Source organism: Euprymna scolopes, chromosome 19 (genome assembly GCF_053919585.1).
Source record: "Euprymna scolopes isolate OS-2025 chromosome 19, ASM5391958v1, whole genome shotgun sequence".
Lineage (NCBI taxonomy): Eukaryota > Metazoa > Mollusca > Cephalopoda > Sepiida > Sepiolidae > Euprymna > Euprymna scolopes.
The window spans coordinates 21933851-21959972 of record NC_136500.1 but is presented as its reverse complement, the minus strand read 5'-3'; the positions used below and the strand labels follow the sequence as shown (position 1 = coordinate 21959972).

The 26122-nt window shown below is 28.5% G+C and overlaps 1 protein-coding gene across 50 annotated transcripts in view; it reads left to right on the top strand.

Annotated features, from left to right (window-relative positions):
• LOC145303484 (uncharacterized) overlaps nt 1-26122 on the top strand; it is a 578993-nt gene that overhangs the window by 539519 nt on the left and 13352 nt on the right. For 9 of the 50 annotated variants that reach the window (XM_080144904.1, XM_080144905.1, XM_080144871.1 and 6 more), the window contains 17 exons: nt 236-253; nt 3146-3163; nt 3900-3917; nt 5340-5357; nt 5804-5821; nt 6246-6263; nt 6985-7002; nt 8440-8457; nt 9123-9140; nt 9559-9576; nt 10311-10328; nt 12101-12118; nt 12754-12771; nt 13190-13207; nt 13940-13957; nt 16907-16924; nt 25206-25223. In XM_080144904.1, coding sequence (XP_080001030.1) covers nt 236-253; nt 3146-3163; nt 3900-3917; nt 5340-5357; nt 5804-5821; nt 6246-6263; nt 6985-7002; nt 8440-8457; nt 9123-9140; nt 9559-9576; nt 10311-10328; nt 12101-12118; nt 12754-12771; nt 13190-13207; nt 13940-13957; nt 16907-16924; nt 25206-25223 — 306 coding nt within the window. The remainder of the gene's footprint in view (nt 1-235; nt 254-3145; nt 3164-3899; nt 3918-5339; nt 5358-5803; nt 5822-6245; nt 6264-6984; nt 7003-8439; nt 8458-9122; nt 9141-9558; nt 9577-10310; nt 10329-12100; nt 12119-12753; nt 12772-13189; nt 13208-13939; nt 13958-16906; nt 16925-25205; nt 25224-26122) is intronic. The other 41 variants (XM_080144875.1, XM_080144870.1, XM_080144866.1 and 38 more) reach the window with 35 other exon arrangements.

Below are 26122 nucleotides of genomic sequence, written 5' to 3'. Positions count from 1 at the left end.
TATTATTTCGGGCATGGAGGGGGAGGGAGTAATTCGCTAAACTTCACACTCGACTTTTACTAGTATTTTGCTTAATTCTAACTATTGATATCAATTGAAATATCTTGTTTTATTTTTATTTACAATCTTATTTAAAAATAAATGAATTAACAGTAAAACAAAACCCAATAGTTATACTCCTTACTTTTTTAAAATATACCTAATATATTTTATATTTCCTATTTTCTAATTTCAGAACGTCGAATGGCAGAAGGTGAGTAATATTAAGATCTTTTAAAAACACAAATTCTCAAAAATCACTGACTTTATTTCAATAATGAATTTTAATCAAAACAATCAAATGCGTATAAAAAGAAAGGGCAATTACTTAATATGGATTAGGATTCATTTAGATGTGTCAAAAATGTAATTCATTATTTTTTTAATAAGTACTAATCTAACGCTGCACATAGCGAAATGACGTATAATCAAATAAGCGACAAGTAAACAATGAATCTTGCACAATATTCAATTGAGAGCCACTTATCTGATCGGGTAGAATATGTAATCGATAAAATTGATTGGAATTTAAATTTGTATAATCTACCATAATCAGGGACCAAAGGTTTCGAATTGCATTGGATATATTTATCAGATGTATTCCAATATAGATTTACCTTAGAAAAGTCGACTGACTTGATTTTATATACTACAGAAAAAGAAAAGAAAAAGATTAGTATTAGACTAAGGTTTATATGAGAAGGATAAGCTTTACACAATTTCGACCCTAGACATCATTCGGTTCGCAACTATCCTTTAACTGGTTTGCTTAAACACCATGAGAAAAACGGCCTGAAAGTTTTCTGTTCTTAAAATACAAGTCGCTAATATGGGATGCGATATGTAAGTTGTTTTATTTGCGATATAACATGTTTGTTTATGTGTAATTTAATTTGCCATGCATAATCTTAATTTTATTGGCTGAAAACTGTAATTCCATTTGAGGCATTCAACAAAGGAAACATTTTTTTTATCACGTTTCTGGAATTTCCGAATAAAGTGTTTTGTTCTTATTTAAATTTCTATTATTTATTGTATAAATTTGTAAGATATATTGCAAATAGATTTACTTTAGAAAATTCAGCAAACCAAATTTTATATATTATACAGAAAGAAAAGAAGATAAGGATCAGAGCAAAGTTTATAGAAAAGCGACAATATTACTTCAGTCTATCGTATAAAACATTAACACATTTCCTAGACAGTGTTTTCAACAATGTCATTTTTGGGACCGTAGACATCACTGAATTCCAATCCAATGTAGTAGCACCAGTAGAAAGTGATGATATGGCAGTTTGTTGACAGATTCGTATTCCAACCGATTGCCATAAAGACAAATTGAGTTGAGTGAAGCCACCATGTGAGACTTCCTCAATCGTTTGAGATAATCAGTCTTACACGACACTGGACATTATTATGAGTTGCCTCTGTCAGCGTCTCATTATTGCACTTATTTGGCAGAAAGTGTCTATTACTGCTATAAAAACTCGGAAGCATTCGGTTATATTGACCTTACACTAAACGCATTAATAATAGAATAATAGTTTTTGTCCAAAAAACAGCCAAACCAAACACCATAAATAAATATTTAAGGATACAAAGAACTTGAAGCATATTTCCCCCAAAAAAATTATTGCATTACGCATCAAATAACCTGAAAAGAGTTGATAGGTCGTAAAACAACAAATTCTTTGCAAATTTTATTTTGTTCTTGTAATAAATCGTCTGAAGAAATCGTGGGAAGTTAATTTTTCTGACGAGTCAAACTTATGAATTTCTGACAACAGATTTTTTGTATATATATATATATATATATATATATATATATATATATATATATATATATATATATATATATATATATATCTACATATATATAAAAGTCACTTTGTCTCTTTGTGTGCCTGTGTGTGTGTTAAATTTCTATGAACTACGAAACGGCTGGGCTGATTTTTCTTTTTTGAAATTTTACACAAATGTACTTAATCTATTTGCTGGTGTTCTCAGATAAGTATTTTGTCGGAATGAACCAGATAAATATCGAAAATCGATAATCGAAAATCTCCGATTAAAGAAGAAACAGTCCAATTTTTACGAACTTTAACAAACTTATATAGCCTTACATCACAAGTGCATTTGAGAAGTTTTACACTAAAAGTATTAGAAGTGTGGAACATTCGTTGATCCTTATTCAGTCCCGGGAAACGTCTGGACTCCCTGCTAGTAAATGTAATAAAGTCTCTTAATATCTTTCAACTAACATACATCAGATAAATAACGCTAAATTTTAATTGAAAATGAATTTAATAGCAAAAATACACATTGGGTAAAATCCTTGGCATGTTGTAAAGGTTGTACAGATTTTCTTAACAGTTATTTTTCTTCTGTATATTTTTGATTAATTTTAAAGGTTAACCTCATTCGCCTTAAAGTTTCTAACATTAATTACGTTATATATCCCACCGTTACTCTTTTGGTAAATTATTATATTACTCGGTTACTGAATCTAAAATTATTCCTATTAAGAATTTGACGCGAAAAAATGTTTTCTCAGAGGACAATTTGCTAAGCTTTACCACTGAACTTTTATTGGTATTTTGTTTTAATTCTGACGTCAATTGAAAGATCTTCTAAAAGTTAAATTGATTAAAAGAATACTTTCTGAAAACAGATTTCAGAATGTGTTACAGGTGTATTAGCATGCAAAAGATGTATTAGCACGGTAAAGATTTATTTGCGGATTGTTATCCTCATCTTTATAGTTGTTAAAGATGAGGATAGTAATCCGCAAATGAATAAGTAAATATACAAATTACTCATCTCTAAGAATTCCAGTAATTGACTAACAGTAAAGAGTATATTTTATCGTCACATTTTTTGGTCATTTTTAACGATGTATTTTAATTTTTACATTCTCCATAAAATTAAACGCTTTAACAGGAGAATAAAAATAGAACCCAATAGTCACACTCCTCCCATTTTGTAAAATATACTTAATATAAACAAGTAATATTAAAAAAGAATTATTAAAACCGTAATATTTTTACATTTTATCAATGCATTTTTTTATACATTTGTTTTAATCTTTCATATTTTCTAATTCCAGAACGTCGAATGGAAGAACGTAAGTAGCATTTGAATCTTTTGAAAACATTTTTTTATAAAAATTTACATTTCAATGAGACATTCAACTCAAATCAATCGAATACATATAAAAAGACAAGGGGATCACTAAATATGCTTTCGCGTCCGTTTAAACGTGATAAAAATGTAATTACACATTTTTTTTAATAACTATTAACCTAACGTCACACATAGGCAATTAGCATATAATTAGATGAGCAACTTTTTTTTTACAAGCGATATGACATGTATTTGTTTATGTGTAATTTAACTTGCCACTCATATTCTTAAGTATTGGCTGAAAACCGTATTTCCTTTGTGGCATTGAACAAATGCAAAATTATTTTTGAACTAGGTGTCTGGAATTTACAAATTAAATGTTTTGTTATTTATTTAAATTTCTATTAGTTATTTTATTATTTATCAGAGAAAAAACTCCACATCCAAGTAAAATGTAAATGGCGAAACGAACTCACATGTTTATTATTCGAATTGGATCAAGATTTCTCAACTATTTCAAACGATAAATATTCCTTTTGCAGGATCAATCCACTGATTAATCGAAATTGATTAATACTTATATAAATATAGATCGTTTTCATTTATCATTTCCCTTGACATTAATTAAAGTTAACAAACGAAAATAAAACAAAATAGTGAAGTTTGCATTTGTTTTTTAATACATCTTTGTTTACACAATTTATGTTTCTTATTTCCCATTTTCTTTCTAATTGCAGGGCCTAGGATGGTAGAACGTAAGTAGCATCCAATCTCTTTTTAATAGAAAAAATTATCACAAGGACATTGGCTATATTTCCAAAAAGTCTAATATAAATTAAACTGGTTCTCAATATTATATCCATAATAACATGCTTATGCTGATTTGAACGTGTGTTATCAGCGTACGCAGCTATTTTAAAACTTCAGATCGTTGGGTTGCCAATTTAATTCAAAGCATATTTAGTTCACAAAAATAAATTCATAACTTTTCCCATTATTGATTATTTACTTTTATTTTCGTCCTTTTTATTTATTATTTTTTTACAATAGTTCTACCTCCTCAAATTTCTTTAATTTCACAGCTTTTATAGGGTCTCGAGGACGCTGATCACGAATAATGCACTTTTATTTTGTGGAGAAAACTAATTTTCTACATATAACGACGTGGCGCGCGATAAAGAAATCCACTTTCCTGCGGCCGATGTGTTTCAGTGCCGTGGCCCGTGCGTTAGTGTGTTCGTGATCTGCTGAAATTTCCCCGTGTAGCAGTATTTGTAAATAGGGAAAATTCACGTGAAAACGGAAAGAAACAATGCATTTTTTCCGTGAATTAAACACCGGTATGTTCTGTCGACATAATCTAAGGAAATGCGCGCAGACATGCATTAATAATTTATAGTTTTAGTCTAGAAACCAACAAAACCAAACACCATAAATAAATTTATTAAGGATATAAAGAAATTGACGCATAATTTTTTCCCAAAAAATGAAAATTACTGCATTCAGCATTAAATAATCTGAAAAGAGTTGATAGGTCGTAAAACAACCAATTCTTTGCAAAATTTATTTTGTTCTTGTTATAAACAATGTCGAGGTTCATTCACACCCTGTTTTTATGGAAAATGACTTAAATTAGGAATCTTTTGATATTGTTGGTGGTGATGACGATTCCCACCTGTAATAAATCGTCTGAAGAAATTGTGGGAAGTTAATTTTTCTGACGAGTCAAACTTATAAATTACTGACAACAGATTTTTAGTATATATATCTATCTATATATATAACAGGCAGTTTGTCTTTTAATGTGTGTGTGTGTGTGTGTGTGTGTGTGTGTGTGTGTGTGTGTGTGTGTGTGTGTGTGTGTGTTTAATTTTCTATGAACTACGAAACGGCTGGGCTGATTTTTCTGTTTTAAATTTTACAGAAATGTACTTAATCTATTTGCTGGTGTTCTCAGATAGGTTTCTTCTTTATTTTTATTTACATTAGAAGTAAATGAATTGATAAAAAAAATATAAATCTCAATAGTCACATTCCTCCCTTGTGTAGAATTTACCTCATATAAATGACTAATATAAAAAGGGCATTTTTAAAATCTTAATATTTTTTACATTTAACCAATGCTTGCATCTCTTTATACATTTTGCTATAACGTTTCACATTTTTTTAAATTTCAGAACGTCAAATGGAAGAACGTAAGTAGCATTTGAATCTTTTGAAAACATTTTTTTCTAAAAGTTTACATTACATCCAATTTTGACGAACTTTAACAAACTTATATAGCCTTACATCACAAGTGCATTTGAGAAGTTTTACACTAAAAGTATTAGAAGTGTGGAACATTCGTTGATACTTATTCAGTCCCGGGAAACGTCTGGACTCCCTGCTAGTAAATGTAATAAAGTCTCTTAATATCTTTCAACTAACATACATCAGATAAATAACGCTAAATTTTAATTGAAAATGAATTTAATAGCGAAAATACACATTGGGTAAAATCCTTGGCATGTTGTAAAGGTTGTACAGATTTTCTTAACAGTTATTTTTCTTCTGTATATTTTTGATTAATTTTAAAGCTTAACCTCATTCCCCTTAAAGTTTCTTTTATGTTTCTTATTTCCCATTTTATTTCTAATTGCAGGGCCTAGAATGGTAGAACGTAAGTAGCATCCAATCTCTTTTTAATAGAAAAAATTATCACAAAGACATTGGCTATATTTCCAAAAAGCCTAATATAAATTTAACTGGTTCTCAATATTATATCCATAATAACATGCTTATGCTGATTTGAACGTGTGTTATCAGCGTACGCAGCTATTTTAAAACTTCAGATCGTTGGGTTGCCAATTTAATTCGAAGCATATTTAGTTCACAAAAATAAATTCATAACTTTTCCCATTATCCATTATTTACTCTTATTTTCGTCCTTTTTATTTATTTATTATTTTTTTAGACTAGTTCTACCTCCTCAAATTTCTTTAATTTCACAGCTTTTGTAGTAATCTTAATATTTTTTACATTTAACCAATGCTTGCATTTGTTTATACATTTTGTTATAACGTTTCACATTTTTTAAATTTCAGAACGTCAAATGGAAGAACGTAAGTAGCATTTGAATCTTTTGAAAACATTTTTTCTAAAAATTTACATTTCAATGAGTAATTCTAATCAAATCAATCGAATACATATAAAAAGACAAGGGAACCACTAAATATGCTTTCGGGTCCGTTTAAACGTGTCAAAAATGTAATTACTCATTATTTTTAATAACTATTAACTTAACGTCAGACATAGCCAATTAGCATATAATCAGATGAGCAACTTTTTTTTTACAAGCGATATGACACGTGTTTGTTTATGTGTAATTTAACTTGCCACTCATATTCTTAAGTATTGGCTGAAAACCGTATTTCCTTTGTGGCATTGAACAAATGCAAAATTATTTTTGAACTAGGTGTCTGGAATTTACAAATTAAATGTTTTGTTATTTATTTAAATTTCTGTTAGTTATTTTATTATTTATCAGAGAAAGAGCTCCACATCCAAGTAAAATGTAAATGGCGAAACGAACTCACGAATTGGATCAAGATTTCTCAACTATTTCAAACGATAAATATTCCTTTTGCAGGATCAATCCACTGATTAATCGAAATTGATTAATACTTATATAAACATAGATCGTTTTCATTTATCATTTCCCTTGAGATTAATTAAAGTTAACAAACGAAAATAAAACAAAATAGTGAAATTTGCGTTTGTTTTTCATACATGTTTATTTACACAATTAATGTTTCTTATTTCCCATTTTCTTTCTAATTGCAGGGCCTAGAATGGTAGAACGTAAGTAGCATCCAATCTCTTTTTAATAAAAAAATTATCTCAAAGACATTGGCTATATTTCCAAAAAGCCTAATATAAATTAAACTGGTTCTCAATATTATATCCATAATAACATGCTTATGCTGATTTGAACGTGTGTTATCAGCGTACGCAGCTATTTTAAAACTTCAGATCGTTGTGTTGCCAATTTAATTCAAAGCATATTTAGTTCACAAAAATAAATTCATAACTTTTCCCATTATTGATTATTTACTTTTATTTTCGTCCTTTTTATTTATTTATTTTTTTACAATAGTTCTACCTCCTCAAATTTCTGTAATTTCACAGATTTTATAGGGTCTCGAGGACGCTGATTACGAATAATGCACTTATATTTTGCGGAGAAAACTAATTTTCTACATATAACGACGTGGCGCGCGATAAAGAAATCCACTTTCCTGCGGCCGATGTGTTTCAGTGCCGCGGCCCGTGACGTTACTGTGTTCGTCATCTGCTGAAATTTTCCCGTGTCGCAGTATTTGTAAATAGGGAAAATTCACGTGAAAATGGAAAGAGACAATGCATTTTTCCGTGAATTAAACACCGGTGTGTTCTGTCGACATAATCAAAGGAAATGCGCGCAGACATGCATTAATAATAGAATAATAGTTTTAGTCTAGAAACCAACAAAACCAAACACCATGAATAAATATTTAAGGATATAAAGAAATTGACGCATAATTTTTTCCCCAAATATAAAAATAAAAATTACTGCATTCAGCATTAAATAATCTAAAAAGAGTTGATAGGTCGTAAAACAACCAATTCTTTGACAAAATTTATCTTGTTCTTGTTATAAACAATGTCGAGGCACATTCACACCCTGTTTTTATGGAAAATGACTTTAATTAGAAATCTGTTGATATTGTTGGTGGTGATGACGATTCCCACCTGTAATAAATCGTCTGAAGAAATCGTGGGAAGTTAATTTTTCTGACCAGTCAAACTTATAAATTTCTGACAACAGATTTTTAGTATATATATCTACATATATATAACAGGCAGTTTGTCTTTTAGTGTGTGTGTGTGTGTGTGTGTGTGTGTGTGTGTGTGTGTGTGTGTGTGTGTGTGTGTGTGTGTGTGTTAATTTTCTATGAACTACGAAACGGCTGGGCTGATTTTTCTGTTTTGAAATTTTACAGAAATGTACTTAATCTATTTGCTGGTGTTCTCAGATAGGTTTCTTCTTTATTTTTTATTTACACTTAGAAGTAAATTAATTGATGAAAAAAAAATATAAATCTCAATAGTCACATTCCTTCCTTGTGTAGAATTTACCTCATATAAATGACTAATATAAAAAGGGAATTTTTAAAATCTTAATATTTTTTACATTTAACCAATGCTTGCATCTGTTGATACATTTTGTTATAACGTTTCACATTTTTTTAATTTCAGAACGTCAAATGGAAGAACGTAAGTAGCATTTGAATCTTTTGAAAACATTTTTTTCTAAAAGTTTACATTACATCCAATTTTGACGAACTTTGACAAACTTATATAGCCTTACATCACAAGTGCATTTGAGAAGTTTTACACTAAAAGTATTAGAAGTGTGGAACATTCGTTGATCCTTATTCAGTCCCGGGAAACGTCTGGACTCCCTGCTAGTAAATGTAATAAAGTCTCTTAATATCTTTCAACTAACATACATCAGATAAATAACGCTAAATTTTAATTGAAAATGAATTTAATAGCAAAAATACACATTGGGTAAAATCCTTGGCATGTTGTAAAGGTTGTACAGATTTTCTTAACAGTTGTTTTTCTTCTGTATATTTTTTGATTAATTTTAAAGCTTAACCTCATTCCCCTTAAATTTTCTTACATCGAATTGGATCAAGATTTCTCAACTATTTCAAACGATAAATATTCCTTTTGCAGGATCGATCCACTGATTAACCGAAATTGATTAATACTTATATAAACATAGATCGTTTTCATTTATCATTTCCCTTGACATTAATTAAAGTTAACAAACGAAAATAAAACAAAATTGTGGAGTTTTTACATTTGTTTTTTCATACATCTTTGTTTACACAATTTATGTTTCTTATTTCCCATTTTCTTTCTAATTGCAGGGCCTAGAATGGTAGAACGTAAGTAGCATCCAATCTCTTTTTAATAGAAAAATTATCACAAATACATTGGCTATATTTCCAAAAAGCCTAATATAAATTAAACTGGTTCTCAATATTATATCTATAATAACATGTTTATGCTGATTTGAACGTGTGTTATCAGCGTACGCAGCTATTTTAAAACTTCAGATCGTTGGGTTGCCAATTTAATTCGAAGCATATTTAGTTCACAATAATAAATTCATAACTTTTCCCATTATCCATTATTTACTTTTTTTTCCTCCTTTTTATTTATTATTTTTTTACAATAGTTCTACCTCCTCAAATTTCTTTAATTTCTCAGCTTATATAGTAATCTTAATATTTTTTACATTTTACCAATGCTTGCATTTGTTTATACATTTTGTTATAACGTTTCACATTTTTTAAATTTCAGAACGTCAAATGGAAGAACGTAAGTAGCATTTGAATCTTTTGAAAACATTTTTTCTAAAAATTTACATTTCAATGAGCAATTCTAATCAAATCAATCGAATACATATAAAAAGACAAACGAATCACTAAATATGTTTTCGGGTCTGTTTAAACGTGTCAAAAATGTAATTACTCATTTTTTTTAATAACTATTAATCTAACGTCAAACATAGCCAATTAGCATATAATCAGATGAGCAACTTTCTTTTTTACAAGCGATATGACACGTGTTTGTTTATGTGTAATTAAACTTGCCACTCATATTCTTAAGTATTGGCTGAAAACCCGTATTTCCTTTGTGGCATTGAACAAATGCAAAATGATTTTTGAACTAGTTTCTGGAATTTACAAATTAAATGTTTTGTTATTTATTTAAATTTCTATTAGTTATTTTATTATTTATCAGAAAGAACTCCACATCCAAGTAAAATGTAAATGGCAAATCGAACTCACATGTTTATTATTCGAATTGGATCAAGATTTCTCAACTATTTCAAACGATAAATATTCCTTTTGCAAGATCAATCCGCTGATCAAACGAAATTGATTAATACTTATAAAAATATAGATCGTTTTCATTTATCATTTCCCTTGACATTAATTAAAGTTAACAAACGAAAATAAAACAAAATAGTGAAGTTTGCGTTTGTTTTTTCATGCATCTTTGTTTACACAATTAATGTTTCTTATTTCCCATTTTCTTTCTAATTGCAGGGCCTAGGATGGTAGAACGTAAGTAGCATCCAATCTCTTTTTATTTTAAAACTTCAGATCGTTGTGTTGCCAATTTAATTCAAAGCATATTTAGTTCACAAAAATAAATTCATAACTTTTCCCATTATTGATTATTTACTTTTATTTTCGTCCTTTTATTTATTTATTTTTTTACAATAGTTCTACCTCCTCAAATTCCTTTAATTTCACAGCTTTTGTAGGTTCTCGAGGACGCTGATCACGAATAATGCACTTATATTTTGCGGAGAAAACTAATTTTCTACATATAACGACGTGGCGCGCGATAAAGAAATCCACTTTCCTGCGGCCGATGTGTTTCAGTGCCGCGGCCCGTGCGTTAGTGTGTTCGTCATCTGCTGAAATTTTCCCGTGTAGCAGTATTTGTAAATAGGGAAAATTCACGTGAAAACGGAAAGAAACAATGCATTTTTCCGTGAATTAAAGACAGGTATGTTCTGTCGACATAATCTAAGGAAATATGCGCAGACATGCATTAATAATAGAATAATAGTTTTAGTCTAGAAACCAACCAAACCAAACACCATAAATAAATATTTAAGGATATAAAGAAATTGAAGCATAATTCTTCTCCAAAAATAAAAATAAAAAATTACTGCCTTCAGAATTAAATAATCTGAAGAGTTTATAGGTCGTAAAACAACCAATTCTTTGCAAAATTTATTTTGTTCTTGTTATAAACAATGTCGATGTTCATTCACACCTTCTTTTATGTAAAACTAGCGAGGGGTACCCGGCGTTGCCCGGGTGTTTGTAGGGGTGTGTGATGTTAAATAAAAAAGAAACCGGGGGGGTAGGATCGATGCCGAACCCCTGAGGCGAAGTTTGAAAATAAAATCGGCCAGCCAGAAGTGAAAGATGTTTGAAAGTCGTCGAGTGTTACGACGACGACGATGACGATGTAAGCATTGAAAAAAAAAAAGTTTTCATTTAGCGGGGGGGGGGGTTAAAACACAAATTAAAACAGAAAAACGAACGAACATTACGTGAAAAATGGCTTAAATAATACAGGGTTCAATATTTAAATTTAAAAAATCGAAAAAAAAGACATCTCACACCACGATTCGAACCCAAAACATTGATAGAAGATTCTACATGTTTCAATTTATGTAATTATGTTTCCAGATTAAATAGTTTGCAAATTTATTGGTGGCGCTAGACATTTAACAAATTATGCTAATACTCTTCTGAAAATTTCTACTCTCTTAATAAGCTTTAATATTAATCTACTAAGTTCTATTATTGATCTATTAAGATATTCTACCATTACTCGGTTAAAATTATTATTCTTGGGAATTTGAATAGAAAACTTTTTGCAGAGGAAAATTTGTAAAACTTTACACTGGACTCTTATTGGTGTTTTTTTTGTTTTTTTGTTTTTTAATTCTGACTATTGATGTCAATTGAAAGAAAAAGGTCAAATTGATTGAAAGAATTCTTCCCTAAAAAATTTAAGATTTATTACGGTAAAGATTATGTTAGAATTTATTAAGATACTTTTTTTCCAATGATTCATGTTCATTGTTTTATTTTAACATCGATGTTTTATTTTTATTTACGCTTAGAAGTAAATGAATTGATAAAAAAATATAAATCTCAATAGTCACATTCCTCCCTTGTGTAGAATTTACCTCATATAAATGACTAATATAAAAAGGGAATTTTTAAAATCTTAATATTTTTTACATTTAACCAATGCTTGCATCTGTTTATACATTTTGTTATAACGTTTCACATTTTTTAAATTTCAGAACGTCAAATCGAAAAACGTAAGTAGCATTTGAATCTTTTGAAAACATTTTTTTCTAAAAGTTTACATTTCAATGAGTAATTCTAATCACAAGTGCATTTAAGAAGTTTTACACTAAAAGTATTAGAAGTGTGGAACATTCGTTGATCCTTATTCAGTCCCGGGAAACGTCTGGACTCCCTGCTAGTAAATGTAATAAAGTCTCTTAATATCTTTCAACTAACATACATCAGATAAATAACGCTAAATTTTAATTGAAAATGAATTTAATAGCAAAAATACACATTGGGTAAAATCCTTGGCATGTTGTAAAGGTTGTACAGATTTTCTTAACAGTTATTTTTCTTCTGTATATTTTTTGATTAATTTTAAAGCTTAACCTCATTCCCCTTAAAGTTTCTTACATCGAATTGGATCAAGATTTCTCAACTATTTCAAACGATAAATATTCCTTTTGCCGGATCGATCCACTGATTAACCGAAATTGATTAATACTTATATAAATATAGATCGTTTTCATTTATCATTTCCCTTGACATTAATTAAAGTTAACAAACGAAAATAAAACAAAATAGTGAAGTTTGCATTTGTTTTTCATACATCTTTATTTACACAATTTATGTTTCTTATTTCCCATTTTCTTTCTAATTGCAGGCCCTAGAATGGTAGAACGTAAGTAGCATCCAATCTCTTTTGAATTAAAAAATTATCACAAAGACATTGGCTATATTTCCAAAAAGCCTAATATAAATTAAACTGGTTCTCAATATTATATCTATAATAACATGCTTATGCTGATTTGAACGTGTGTTATCAGCATACGCAGCTATTTTAAAACTTCAGATCGTTGTGTTGCCAATTTAATTCAAAGCATATTTAGTTCACAAAAATAAATTCATAACTTTTCCCATTATCCATTATTTACTCTTATTTTCGTCCTTTTTATTTATTATTTTTTTACAATAGTTCTACCTCCTCAAATTCCTTTAATTTCACAGCTTTTATAGTAATCTTAATATTTTTACATTTAACCAATGCTTGTATCTATTTATACATTTTGTTATAACGTTTCACATTTTTTAAATTTCAGAACGTCAAATGGAAGAACGTAAGTAGCATTTGAATCTTTTGAAAACATTTTTTCTAAAAATTTACATTTCAATGAGTAATTCTAATCAAATCAATCGAATACATATAAAAAGACAAGGGAATCACTAAATATGCTTTCGGGTCCGTTTAAACGTGTCAAAAATGTAATTACTCATTTTTTTTAATATCTATTAACCTAACGTCACAAATAGCCAATTAGCATATAATCAGATGAGCAAGTTTTTTTACAAGCGATATGACACGTGTTTGTTTATGTGTAATTTAACTTGCCACTCATATTCTTAAGTATTGGCTGAAAACCGTATTTCCTTTGTGGCATTGAACAAATGCAAAATGATTTTTGAACTAGGTTTCTGGAATTAACAAATTTAGTGTTTTGTTATTTATTTAAATTTCTATTAGTTATTTTATTATTTATCAGAGAAAAAACTCCACATCCAAGTAAAATGTAAATGGCGAAACGAACTCACATGTTTATTATTCGAATTGGATCAAGATTTCTCAGCTATTTCCAACGATAAATATTCCTTTTGCAGGATCAATCCACTGATTAACCGAAATTGATTAATACTTATATAAATATAGATCGTTTTCATTTATCATTTCCCTTGACATTGATTAAAGTTAACAAACGAAAATAAAACAAAATAGTGAAGTTTGCATTTGTTTTTCATACATCTTTGTTTACACAATTAATGTTTCTTATTTCCCATTTTCTTTCTAATTGCAGGGCCTAGAATGGTAGAACGTAAGTAGCATCCAATCTCTTTTTAATAGAAAAATGATCACAAAGACATTGGCTATATTTTCAAAAAGCCTAATATAAATTTAACTGGTTCTCAATATTATATCTATAATAACATGCTTATGCTGATTTGAACGTGTGTTATAAGCGTACGCAGCTATTTTAAAACTTCAGATCGTTGTGTTGCCAATTTAATTCAAAGCATATTTAGTTCACAATAATTTTATGCACTATTCGATTTTTTTAAAGCAATTTATAATTGTACAATCAATAAATTAAAAGGGAAAAACATCTGTTTCATTTATTCAAAAATATTTAGTTGACAATTATTTTTTACAGTCAGGAGAAAGAGAATGTTTATCGCTTTAAAAACAGATTCTTTCTTGCCTCTATAGAGAAGGGGTTGAATTTTGCTGCTTCTTGGATTAGTCGGAGGTATTTACGTCGAGGGGGGGGACAAGTGCTAAGAGTTTGTCAGAACACGTTCAATTTAAATATAGTTGTAAAACAGGTACAAGGATACAACACTGCGGAGATGCGACAGGGGTTACGGCTTAGTTGACAAGACGGAACCTATTAGATTGGAGGCACATTTTTAGATCCTGTCTAAGAGGGAGAGACTAGTGGTTGATGCACCAGCCCAGATATATATTCAATACATGAGCGAATGGTGTCTTTGTAGAAAGAGATATAGGATACTTTCAGCTGGGAGTAGTTATCTATTAATTATTACGACTTTCGGAAAATCCATGTTTTATGTATTTAAAGAGTATTTAGATGACAATGGCGATTCTATTTTTATGTGAGAAGAGAATTATTTTATAAATATTATTAATACTAATAGAATTTTTCTTCAAAAGAAATATTGTCAATATCAATAACAGTAAATTACACAGCTGAAGAAATAATCGCAAAATTCCAAGAGATTTCATGTAAATAATTAACAGTATTGTTGAACTAAGAAGTAAATATTGTGTCCGTTTATATTTATTATTTTTCTACGTGTATTATATAAAGTACAATTAGTCTGTTTTCACGCTTTTTGTTTATGCCTTGATTGTCTTGTTTTGTGAATAAATTATATCCATCTATATAATTTATAAAACTCTGTGAAACTTGCTTGCTTGCATCTTGTCTTCGACGATTGGTCGATTCCATCTTTTAAAAAAGGGTTGACAAGTGAATTTACATACATACATACATACATACATACATGCATGCGTGTGTGTGTGTGTGTGTGTGTGTGTGTGTGTGTGTGTGTGTGTGTGTGCGTGTGTGAGTGTATAATAGTTGTATAGAGTGGTTTCCTACATGTAAATCCAGTGAAACCCGCATGCTTATTAAAGAGTGCTCAGTGGAGGACAGATGATATATAGTCTGTTAATTATACAAATATTGTTGATTGCATATTTGCATACATGTTTCAGTGGATCCCAATTCAGAGATCACTTCATCAGACCAAAAAAGTAGCAATATTGAAATAAATGTTTGTATAATAAACAGACATATATATATATATATATGTATATGTATATATATATATATATATATATATATATATGTATATATATATATATGTATATATATATATATGTATATATATATATATATATATATATATATATATATATATATATATATATATATATATATATATATATATATATATATATATGCGTATGAACTTGGTCAAAGGTTAGGGAATCAGGGTGGAGAGTTGTATATTTTGGTTTTGATTCTAGCTGATGGCACCCAAATCATATATATATATATATATATATATATATATATATATATATATATATATATATATATATATATATATATATATATATACTTTTGATCTCAATACTATATATTAGGTTTAATATAATAATCGATAGAAAATTGTCTTTATAATAATAAATATATAATCTGCACGAATTAAAATAGCATATTTAAGCTTATCTTATGACCGGGCAACACTGAGCGGTCTGCAAGTATGATTATAAAACTCTGTGGACCGTCCGTCCGCCTGTCCTTGCTTGCATCTTGTCTATCAAAAACATTGTTGTCATGCAAATCAGCTTGTATTTAATCAAATCCATACTCCTTTCCACAGTCCAACCATATTGAGTACAAATAAACTGCAGTCTTTGATTAACTTGTAGACAACTGTTTTGCTAAGTTTTGGTTTCGCTTTCGATTCTAACTGATGGCACTCAAATCATATTTTATTTTACTTTTGGAATCATGACTATATATTGTACACTATAATATAAATAATTGACTATAATAATAAAGCTTCTTTCTTAGAACTGCACGCCTGTGGAACTCTGTTCCGTCTGCCTGCTTCCCACCTGACTACAACTTGGATGTGTTCAAGTCCAATGTTAACAAATTCCTAATGAACCGCCCCCTTAAGTAAACACTTCATCAAATCTCCACACTAACGTAATGTACTTGCAATAACCCTTATCCCTGAGTGGCTTCCGGGCCTTGATAAGTGGTGACCACTGTGTAAAAAAAAATAAATAAATAAAATACGAAATTTGTATAAATTATCATATTTAAGCGTATTTTACGACCGGGTAATGCTGGAAGCCCTTGCCTGTAGATATTAAAGCTAAATTTCACAGGAGAATTTAGCTCAGGGGAACGTGATGAAATAACTATGAGTACATTCTGGATCATATCGATTAACTGAAATTGAAGCGTCGGTGTGTGACGTTTAGTCGAATTAATTTCTGTTCCATTCGTCTGATATTTCAAGATGATAGGTTACGGTTGTCGGATGCGGCATCATAAAGGATATGTATACTTTCTACTAATATAATGAAGACTTATTAATATGGGAAATATTTCATTGAAATAATAATTGCAATGACATATTGACATTTATTATGTGTTTTTATGTCATAAAAACTTATCAAATCATTTGATGTATTTTTGTATCTTTTTTTATTTTTATAGGGGAGAAAATGGTGCGAGGTAAGTAACTTTTATTTATATTTTGAATTGTTCAGTTGTTCTCATAAATATTTAGATTTTTTAATATTTGAAACTCAGGAGTTGAAATGGATTATTTTATAAAGACAAACTGTTATTAATAAATTTTATGTAATAATTTATCCAGATAACTGTTTTTATTTGTAGATATGACACCAATTTTCGACTCCCATAACAAAATAATACAAGTAAAAACTAGTAAAATAAAATTCATTTATTGTAATTTTTACTTTATATTAAAGAAGATCGCGGTTTAAATCGTATATAAACATTATTTATTTTACACCTCATAAAATCAGTGAGATTTGATTTGAACATCGCAAAATAGCAAAGTCTTAAAAAATGACAAAAAAATCAAAATGGCTGTAACATTTTCGTAGATACTAACCCAATTAAACATTAAAAATATAGGAAAAAACACTTGTACAAATATACATTATACTTTGTTAAAATTTTGGTTCAATCATTAGTCAAGTGAAATATAACAGTAAAAGCTTGAAAACATGAAATAGACATTTAATTTTGGCTTGAAATATGAAATAGACATTTAATTTTTGTATATAAAAATGTTACATCTGAAACGCATAAAGCTTAGAAGTTACCTTTCGTTAACTACGGAAGCAGCTAACTTTAAAAATTTCATCTTTTGTTAACAAATTAACACAAAGAAAACATTATTGCAATACGTTAAGTAAACTAAATTCCATTTTTGAATAAATGTGTTTCTTTCTAATCATAATATTACAAAATAATAATTTTTTATTTTTGTTAATAGAAAAATATTTTTCATTTTACAAAACAGAAAGTAAATTAATTAAAATAGTTTTCAATATTGTAATTTTTATGTAATTACTCTTTACTTTAGGGAACATCAATTATTAATTCCTATATTATTTAAATTTTAAATCCTTGAAATAAGGTACCGCGCTAAAATAATGTTATTTAGAAACCCATTCTTAACATGGAAAGATGTTTCACTGTTTTGTAACTATTGTCTACTTTCGCGTATTATATTCTTTCTCATAGAAGAGATGTTGCGACTTTGTCTCTGCCTTATCGTTATTTTCATGGCAAGTGCTCGGCTGAGCTCCAATCTATGCCCCCCCTCGCCAGACTTTCACAAGAAACACCCGCCTAGCAGAAAACATTATCACTAATTTCTCCCACTCTTTATCTGTGCCTAAACCTAAACGTAGATTCCATGAACAAAGCTTCTTTCTTAGAACTGAACGCCTGTGGCATTATCTTCCGTTTTCCTGCTTTCCGGCTGACTACAATATGGTTGTCTTCAAGTCTAACGTAAACAAGTTTTTGATGAACCGTTCCATATAAGTTAACAAATTTACCGAATTTCCATTATTAACGATTACTATATTGTCCAATTTCTACTGTACACTCTTTAACCTTATCCTCAAGTGGCCTCTTGGCCTTGATAAGTGGTGATGCCTATGTAAAAAAAATTATACTGTCATATGATAAGCCTTGATGAACGTTTCAAAAGCAAAAATTAAACAGAATACTGGTAGAGGACCCACCCAATAAATAAATGACCAATAAATGTCACAACTAAAGAAAACGCGTTGATTTTTACTATATTTGTCTACCATACACAAAATTATTCACGCTCGATTTTAAATATATTCTTTATTTATTCATTGACCAAAAAACGGCATCGATTAAATGGGGTTTTTTTTTATTGTTAACAGAAAGATTATCTGTTTATTCATAAGTTTTAAGAGCAAATCTTCAAACTTTTTCCATGAACCTTGAAAAATTCAATCATTAAAAAATTAGAAATAATTTCGGAAATCTTTGGAAAGTACACAGGTTAAAACTGTCAAATGTAAATAATAAATAATTTAAAAAATTAATAAAACTTAAATAATTTGAATATATTTTCCGACATCTTTTTTCCGAAAAATCGATATTAATCGTATAAATCAGCAACGTTTGCGACCCAAACTTAAATATAGTTCATAGTTCCAGTATATTTTAATATATAAAAACTAAGATGTGAATTCCCTCCACAAAATAAACTCTGATGCTATCGCGTTAGTAAGGGGAAATATGAGTTTTTTTTTTGTTTTTTGTTTTTTTTTGTATATTATATTATTTAGTTTATATAAAGTTAAACTTTTTTTTAATAAGTCTATAAAAAAATTAACGAAATTGATCAATAATTTGATTTTTGAGAGAATGGTTTAAAACTCGCGTTGTTTTCATTGTTTACGTCAAAGTATGTAGAAATTAACATTTGGTTCCATTTTTTCCCCCGTTTTAGCTTTTTGGAAGCGAGTTTTGGAAAAATCGCCGGTTTTACGGAGAGTAAAAAATACGAGTTTTGGGGTTTTTTTTGTTTTTTTTAGAATCTTTATTCTTGATAATACTACAAAAAAAAATATAATGATTCAAATTTATTTTAAAAGTTCTAACTGTTATTATTTGCTATGAGCGTCGAAAATTCCGATTTCATTATGGTCATATGTATTTATTTGTATCAATAATTTTAATTGTCAATAAAAATTCTTTTTCATTGTTTTACTGTCAAACAAGAAAGCATTTCTATTCATATTTTGACTTGAAATAATTAAAATCAATAAGCAGAAAATTCAATAATCGCGGTTACATTTTTTTTAACATTTTTGTTTACGCATTTCTATTTACACATTTTTTAATTACGCATTTTTATTGATACACACTAAATTCATGCTCACCTTGATTGTGGTGTAATGCTGGTTCTGTGCAGTTCTAGGAGGTCCATCCTCCCAGGCGTTGCCTTTTCTCTTTGAGAAGGGGTTATTTTATTTTGCTAATCGCCTGAGGCGTCTTTGCTGGGAAATGCCAATAGGGCTGCACATGCATATTTTGCAGAGTCGGAGTGCTCCTTCCCTTGAGCAGTGACTTTTTCAATCCCACTTTTTTCGACCCTAGTATCACAGTTCTTGCAGTTGGAGAGAACTATACACCCTTCCCTTCGTATATAATGTTCAGATAAGGAATTTTATCCTCGCCCCCTGCCCCCCCCAAAAAATCAATAAAGATTAATTACCTGATCCCTGTTGATTGCAGTGTAATGTTGGTGCTGTGTCGTTCTAGGAGGTGCACCTTCCCAGGCTTTGTCTTCTCTCTTTGAGAAGAGGTTAAGTTATTGCAAATCGCCTACGGCGCTCTTACCGGGGAATGCCGACGGGGCTGCCCAGGCACATTTTGTAGATCAGAATGCGCCTCCTTCTTAATCCCACTTTCCGACCCTGGTGCCATAGTTCTTGCACAACTAAATAACATTTATTGTCATATTTATCAAGATACAAAACTTTTTGAAAAGTTTCAACTCGGTAGTTTGAAATTGACTATTTTATAAAGATAAAATGTTAATAGTAAATTTTATGTAATAGTTTATTCATATAACTATTTTTTTAATCTTTATCAATACATTTTCATTATTAATAAGACGTTCTTTTTCAGTACTGTATTTTCATATAAATTTGTTTTGATTTATATTTTTACTTGAAAAAATTAAAATTAACAAACGAAATAAAACTCAATAATCGAGTTTGTATTTTTGTTTATACATTTTTGTTTTAATATTTTTATTTTTAAATGTTAGCTTATATATATTTACCCCCCATCGCTAGTATATATATATATATATATATATATATATATATATATATATATATATATATATATATATATATATATATATATATAATCATTCTTCACCACCAGTACGTAAACAAATACGTTGTTTTTGTTATGACTGACAGACCTGCGGCTTTTTCTTCTATTTTATAGCATTCCATGCTTCTTTTTCTTCTTCTATGTAAACCATATTAAAAACTTCTTACGGGATATTTAAAGGATACGTCATTGATTCGTGTATTCTTCTTCATCTTTTTCTTCTTCGCTGTCCTTCGACGTTATATTCTTCCACTACCCAGATTCAGTCAGTCCTCATCGCCCGTACGTAAACAAAGACGTTGTATTTTAATGACCTGCAGATCTGTGGTTTTCTATCAGGTTGAGAAAAGAGTTTTTGCGGTTTTTAACTTTTAAATTTAGATGAACATATCTTGCCTCAAACAAAAAATTATTGATCGAAATAAGTACCGTCACACTTTCGCCAACACAAAACAAGTGTATTTATGATAGTAACGAAAAATTCTTGCGTTCTGGTGTCGATGAAGTCGCTAAAAGTATTTTTGATATCGCTTAGATTTTTAAGTATTCCTCACGCAGAAAGTTTTCGAGATACTTGAAAAAGTGATAGTCGGTAGGTGAGAGGTCCAGAGAGTATAGCGGATGAGGCAGAGTTTTATAGCTCAATTCGTTCAACTTCTGCAGGGTCGTTTTTGCAACAAGTGATTGGGCTTTGTCATGGAGAATTGGACCTTTTCTGTTAACTAATGAAGGATGTTGTTGTCGAAGTTTCTGATGCATTTCATCCATTTGTTGACAATACTGCATCGCCGTAATGGTTTCGCCAGCATTCAAAAATCTGTAATAGATGAGACCAGTCGCAGACCACCAAAGTCAGCATGACCTTCTTTTGGTGCAACTCTGACTTCGGGAAGTGTCGTGGAACTTTGTCGGCATCTAACCACTGAGCTGATCGTCACCGGTTGTTGTAAAGAACCCACTTTTTATTGCAAGTCACAGCCCAGTCAGTCGAGAAACGGGTTGTTCTTTTTGCGTAAAAAGAGGGAAGATGACACTTCATAACGGCGTTTCTTTTGGTTGTCGTTCAATTCGTGAGGCACCCATTTATCAAATTATTTTTTTTTTTTTGTCTTTCCAATCTCTCTCAAGTGGTTGGACATCGTCGTATACGTTACATCTAATTCAGAAGCAAGTTCTCAAACAGTTGTGCGTGGATTCGCTTCGACTAAGGCTCTTAATTAATCGTTGTCAACATTCTATGGCCGACCACTACGCTCATCATCTTCAAAAGTCTCGTCGTGGCCACAAAATTTCTTAAACCGTCATTGTGCTGTACGTTTAGTATTGGTTGCTGGGTTAAACGCTTCATTGTTATAGCGAGCTGTTTCAGCAGCTTTTCGGCCTAGCTTGAATTGAAGTAAGGGAATTGTGCGACTTTGCTTTTTTCTATCTTGTATTCAACGTTCGAAAAAGAAGACAATTGTTTTAAACGATTAGATAGAGCGAAAACCGCTCTTTAAAATGGTATTATAATGAAAAACTTATTTGAAGATACACCATTTCAAATCCAAATTAAAACTTCCGAAAGAACTTTCATGTCCGCCTCATATTTATTATTCTGGCATTTCTTTCTTTTTTCTTCCTTCTTGATATTCCTATTCTTCTTATTCCTCCCCTATGTAAAACTTATAAACATTTTATTACGAAATGTTTAAGAGGAACATTATTAATTCAATAAAATTATTTTCTGAAGTATAACTTTCGATTCGACAGTTTAAATTAAATGTAATATATGAGTTAAATTAATAAAATGAAATTTCATATATAAGAGCTAAATTAATAAAATGAAACGTCATATATAAGAGTTAAATTAGTAAAATTAAATTTCATATATAAGAGTTAAATTAGTAAAATGAAATGTCATATATAAGAGTTAAATTAGTAAAATTAAATGTCATATATAAGAGTTAAATTAGTAAAATGAAATGTCATATATAAGTGTTAAATTAGTAAAATTAAATGTCATATATAAGTGTTAAATTAATAAAATAAAATGTCATATGTAAGAGTTAAATTAGTAAAATAAAATGTCATATATAAGTGATAAATTAGTCAAATAAAATGTCATATATAAGAGTTAAATTAGTCAAATAAAATGTCATATGTAAGAGATAAATTAGTAAAATAAAATGTCATATATAAGAGTTAAATTAGTAAAATAAAATGTCGTATATAAGGTTTAAATTAGTAAAATAAAATGTCATATATGAGAGTAAACTTAGTAAAATAAAATGTCATATACAAGAGTTAAATTAATAAAATAAAATGTCATATACAAGAATTAAATTAATAAAATGAAACGTCATATACAAGAGTTAAATTAATAAAATGAAATGTTATATATAAGAGTTAAATTAATAAAATAACATGTCATATATAAGAGTTAAATTAATAAAATAAAATGTCATATATAAGAGTTAAATTAATAAAATAAAATGTCATATATAAGAGTTAAATTAATAAAATAAAATGTCATATATAAGAGTTAAATAATTAAAATGAAATGTCATATATAAGAGTTAAATTAATAAAATAAAATGTCATATATAAGAGTTAAATTAATAAAATGAAATGTTATATATAAGAGTTAAATTAATAAAATAAAATGTTATATATAAGAGTTAAATTAATAAAATAAAATGTCATATATAAGTGTTAAATTAGTAAAATTAAATGTCATATATAAGTGTTAAATTAATAAAATAAAATGTCATATATAAGAGTTAAATTAATAAAATAAAATGTCATATATAAGAGTTAAATTAATAAAATGAAATGTCATATATAAGAGTTAAATTAATAAAATGAAATGTCATATATAAGAGTTAAATTAATAAAATGAAATGTTATATATAAGAGTTAAATTAATAAAATGAAATGTTATATATAAGAGTTAAATTAATAAAATAAAATGTCATATATAAGAGTTAAATTAATAAAATAAAATGTCATATATAAGAGTTAAATTAATAGAATGAAATGTCATATATAAGAGTTAAATTAATAAAATAAAATGTCATATATAAGAGTTAAATTAATAAAATAAAATGTCATATATAAGAGTTAAATTAATAAAATAAAATGTCATATATAAGAGTTAAATTAATAAAATAAAATGTCATATATAAGAGTTAAATTAATAAAATGAAATGTTATATATAAGAGTTAAATTAATAAAATAAAATGTCATATATAAGAGTTAAATTAATAAAATAAAATGTTATATATAAGAGTTAAATTAATAAAATAAAATGTCATATATAAGAGTTAAATTAATAAAATAAAATGTCATATATAAGAGTTAAATTAATAAAATAAAATGTCATATATAAGAGTTAAATTAATAAAATAAAATGTCATATATAAGAGTTAAATTAATAAAATAAAATGTCATATATAAGAGTTAAATTAATAAAATAAAATGTCATATATAAGAGTTAAATTAATAAAATAAAATGTCATATATGAGAGTTAAATTAATAAAATGAAATGTCATATATAAGAGTTAAATTGATAAAATAAAATGTCATATATAAGAGTTAAATTAATAAAATGAAATGTCATATATAAGAGTTAAATTAATAAAATAAAATGTCATATATAAGAGTTAAATTAATAAAATGAAATGTCATATATAAGAGTTAAATTAATAAAATAAAATGTCATATATAAGAGTTAAATTAATAAAATGAAATGTCATATATAAGAGTTAAATTAATCTTGTAATTGTTAAAAGAAAAGAAGCTTAGTCTTAGCAGCATTGAATGTTACCATCCATTTACACCTTTGTACGTTGCTTAATAACAAATGATTCAATGTTGTTTTCTTACAAGATTTTCAAAGTGAGCAACTCAGGAATTTAAGCTTTAAAGATAAAATGTTAGTAAATTTTCATGTACAATTTATTGGGATAAATTTATTTTATTGTAGCAATTTTTTTATTGTTCACAAAACGTTTAGATTCCGTGCTTTAGTTTTACTTAAAATCGTTTTTATTTTTACTTGAAACAAAAGGAAATCAATAAAGAAAATAAAACTCCATGTTTAAGTTATATTTTCATTGAGACGTTTTTGGGTGCTTTGGTATTAGAACGAACATCGAAAGCCACAAAATTGAATTTCAATTAAGACCAGTGTTATCTACTTAATTTTTATATCGCAATTAGTAACATATTTCTGCATTATTGCATAAAACACTTACTTTCACGATTTCACGATTCATTAATCCGCCATTATTATTTTTGAAATGTAAGTTAAACAAGGGAAGCAACTTAGTATGGAATTATGTGTATCATTATTTAATCCTTTATCATTTACAATATTTCTCGCAAACTATTTACATTAATGATTTCTTTTCTGCTTTATCGTTTTTCGTAATTTTGGGATATTCTACTAATTTTCGACATAACAATTAAGTAGATAACATCCGTTTTAACTGAAATTAAGTATTTCAACTTTCGTTCTTATTCTGAACAAGCTCCCGTTTTTGCTTATCTATTTTTTTGGTACATATTCATGTTTATCATTTTATTTCTAATTTCAGAACCGGAAATGATTGAACGTAAGTAACATCGAACTCTTTTTTTATAAAAGTACTATCTAAAAATTACTGACTACAATTTCATAAAATGATCCCAATTAAACTGTTGGTCATAATTATCTCTTATAATCAAACACCTATTCACGTTAGTATATACGCTAACTATTTGCTGCTTTTTAATTTTTTTTTATTTTTTCGGATAAAACCGACGAACTTAAAACCAAGCCAATAAAAAGATAATAGAATGTCTTGCGGAACTACGGGTGTCAATGTTAGTCTCGCAAACTCCAAAAAAATAAAAATGAAAATGAAAGTGTAAAATGGAGTTGAACAATCAAACAAAGATGACTGAGGTGGACGAATAAATGTAATACAAAATTTATTTTCTCAAAATCGATATGAAATGAAAAGAGAAGACAAGAAAGTTTTTTTCTTAATTGGGTCTCTTCCTGCGACTGAAGTAATAGAATTAAATGAAGTAGAAAAATGACAGTTCTTGATTAGAAATAACTAGTTCTTCTTTAGGAATTATTAATCAACATAAAACGTCCATTGCTTACTTTAGCAGAGAGATAGAAAAGGGTAAAAAATCCATTTCCGTGGAAAAATTAATTATCGGTTGCACGCGCGTTTAACATCCTGTGGACAGAATCGATGATGATGATGATGATGATGATGATGATGACGATGATGATGATGACGATGATGATGATGATGACGATGATGACGATGATGACGATGATGATGACGATGATGACGATGATGACGACGATGATGACGATGATGATGACGATGATGACGACGATGATTACAGCATGCTGACTGAGGTTGACTAATTGGTTTTGGTGCAAAATGCAATATTTATCGATTTCAAGCCGGCTCCACGAACACTGAAAAAATATTTTTGAAATTTGTTTCCT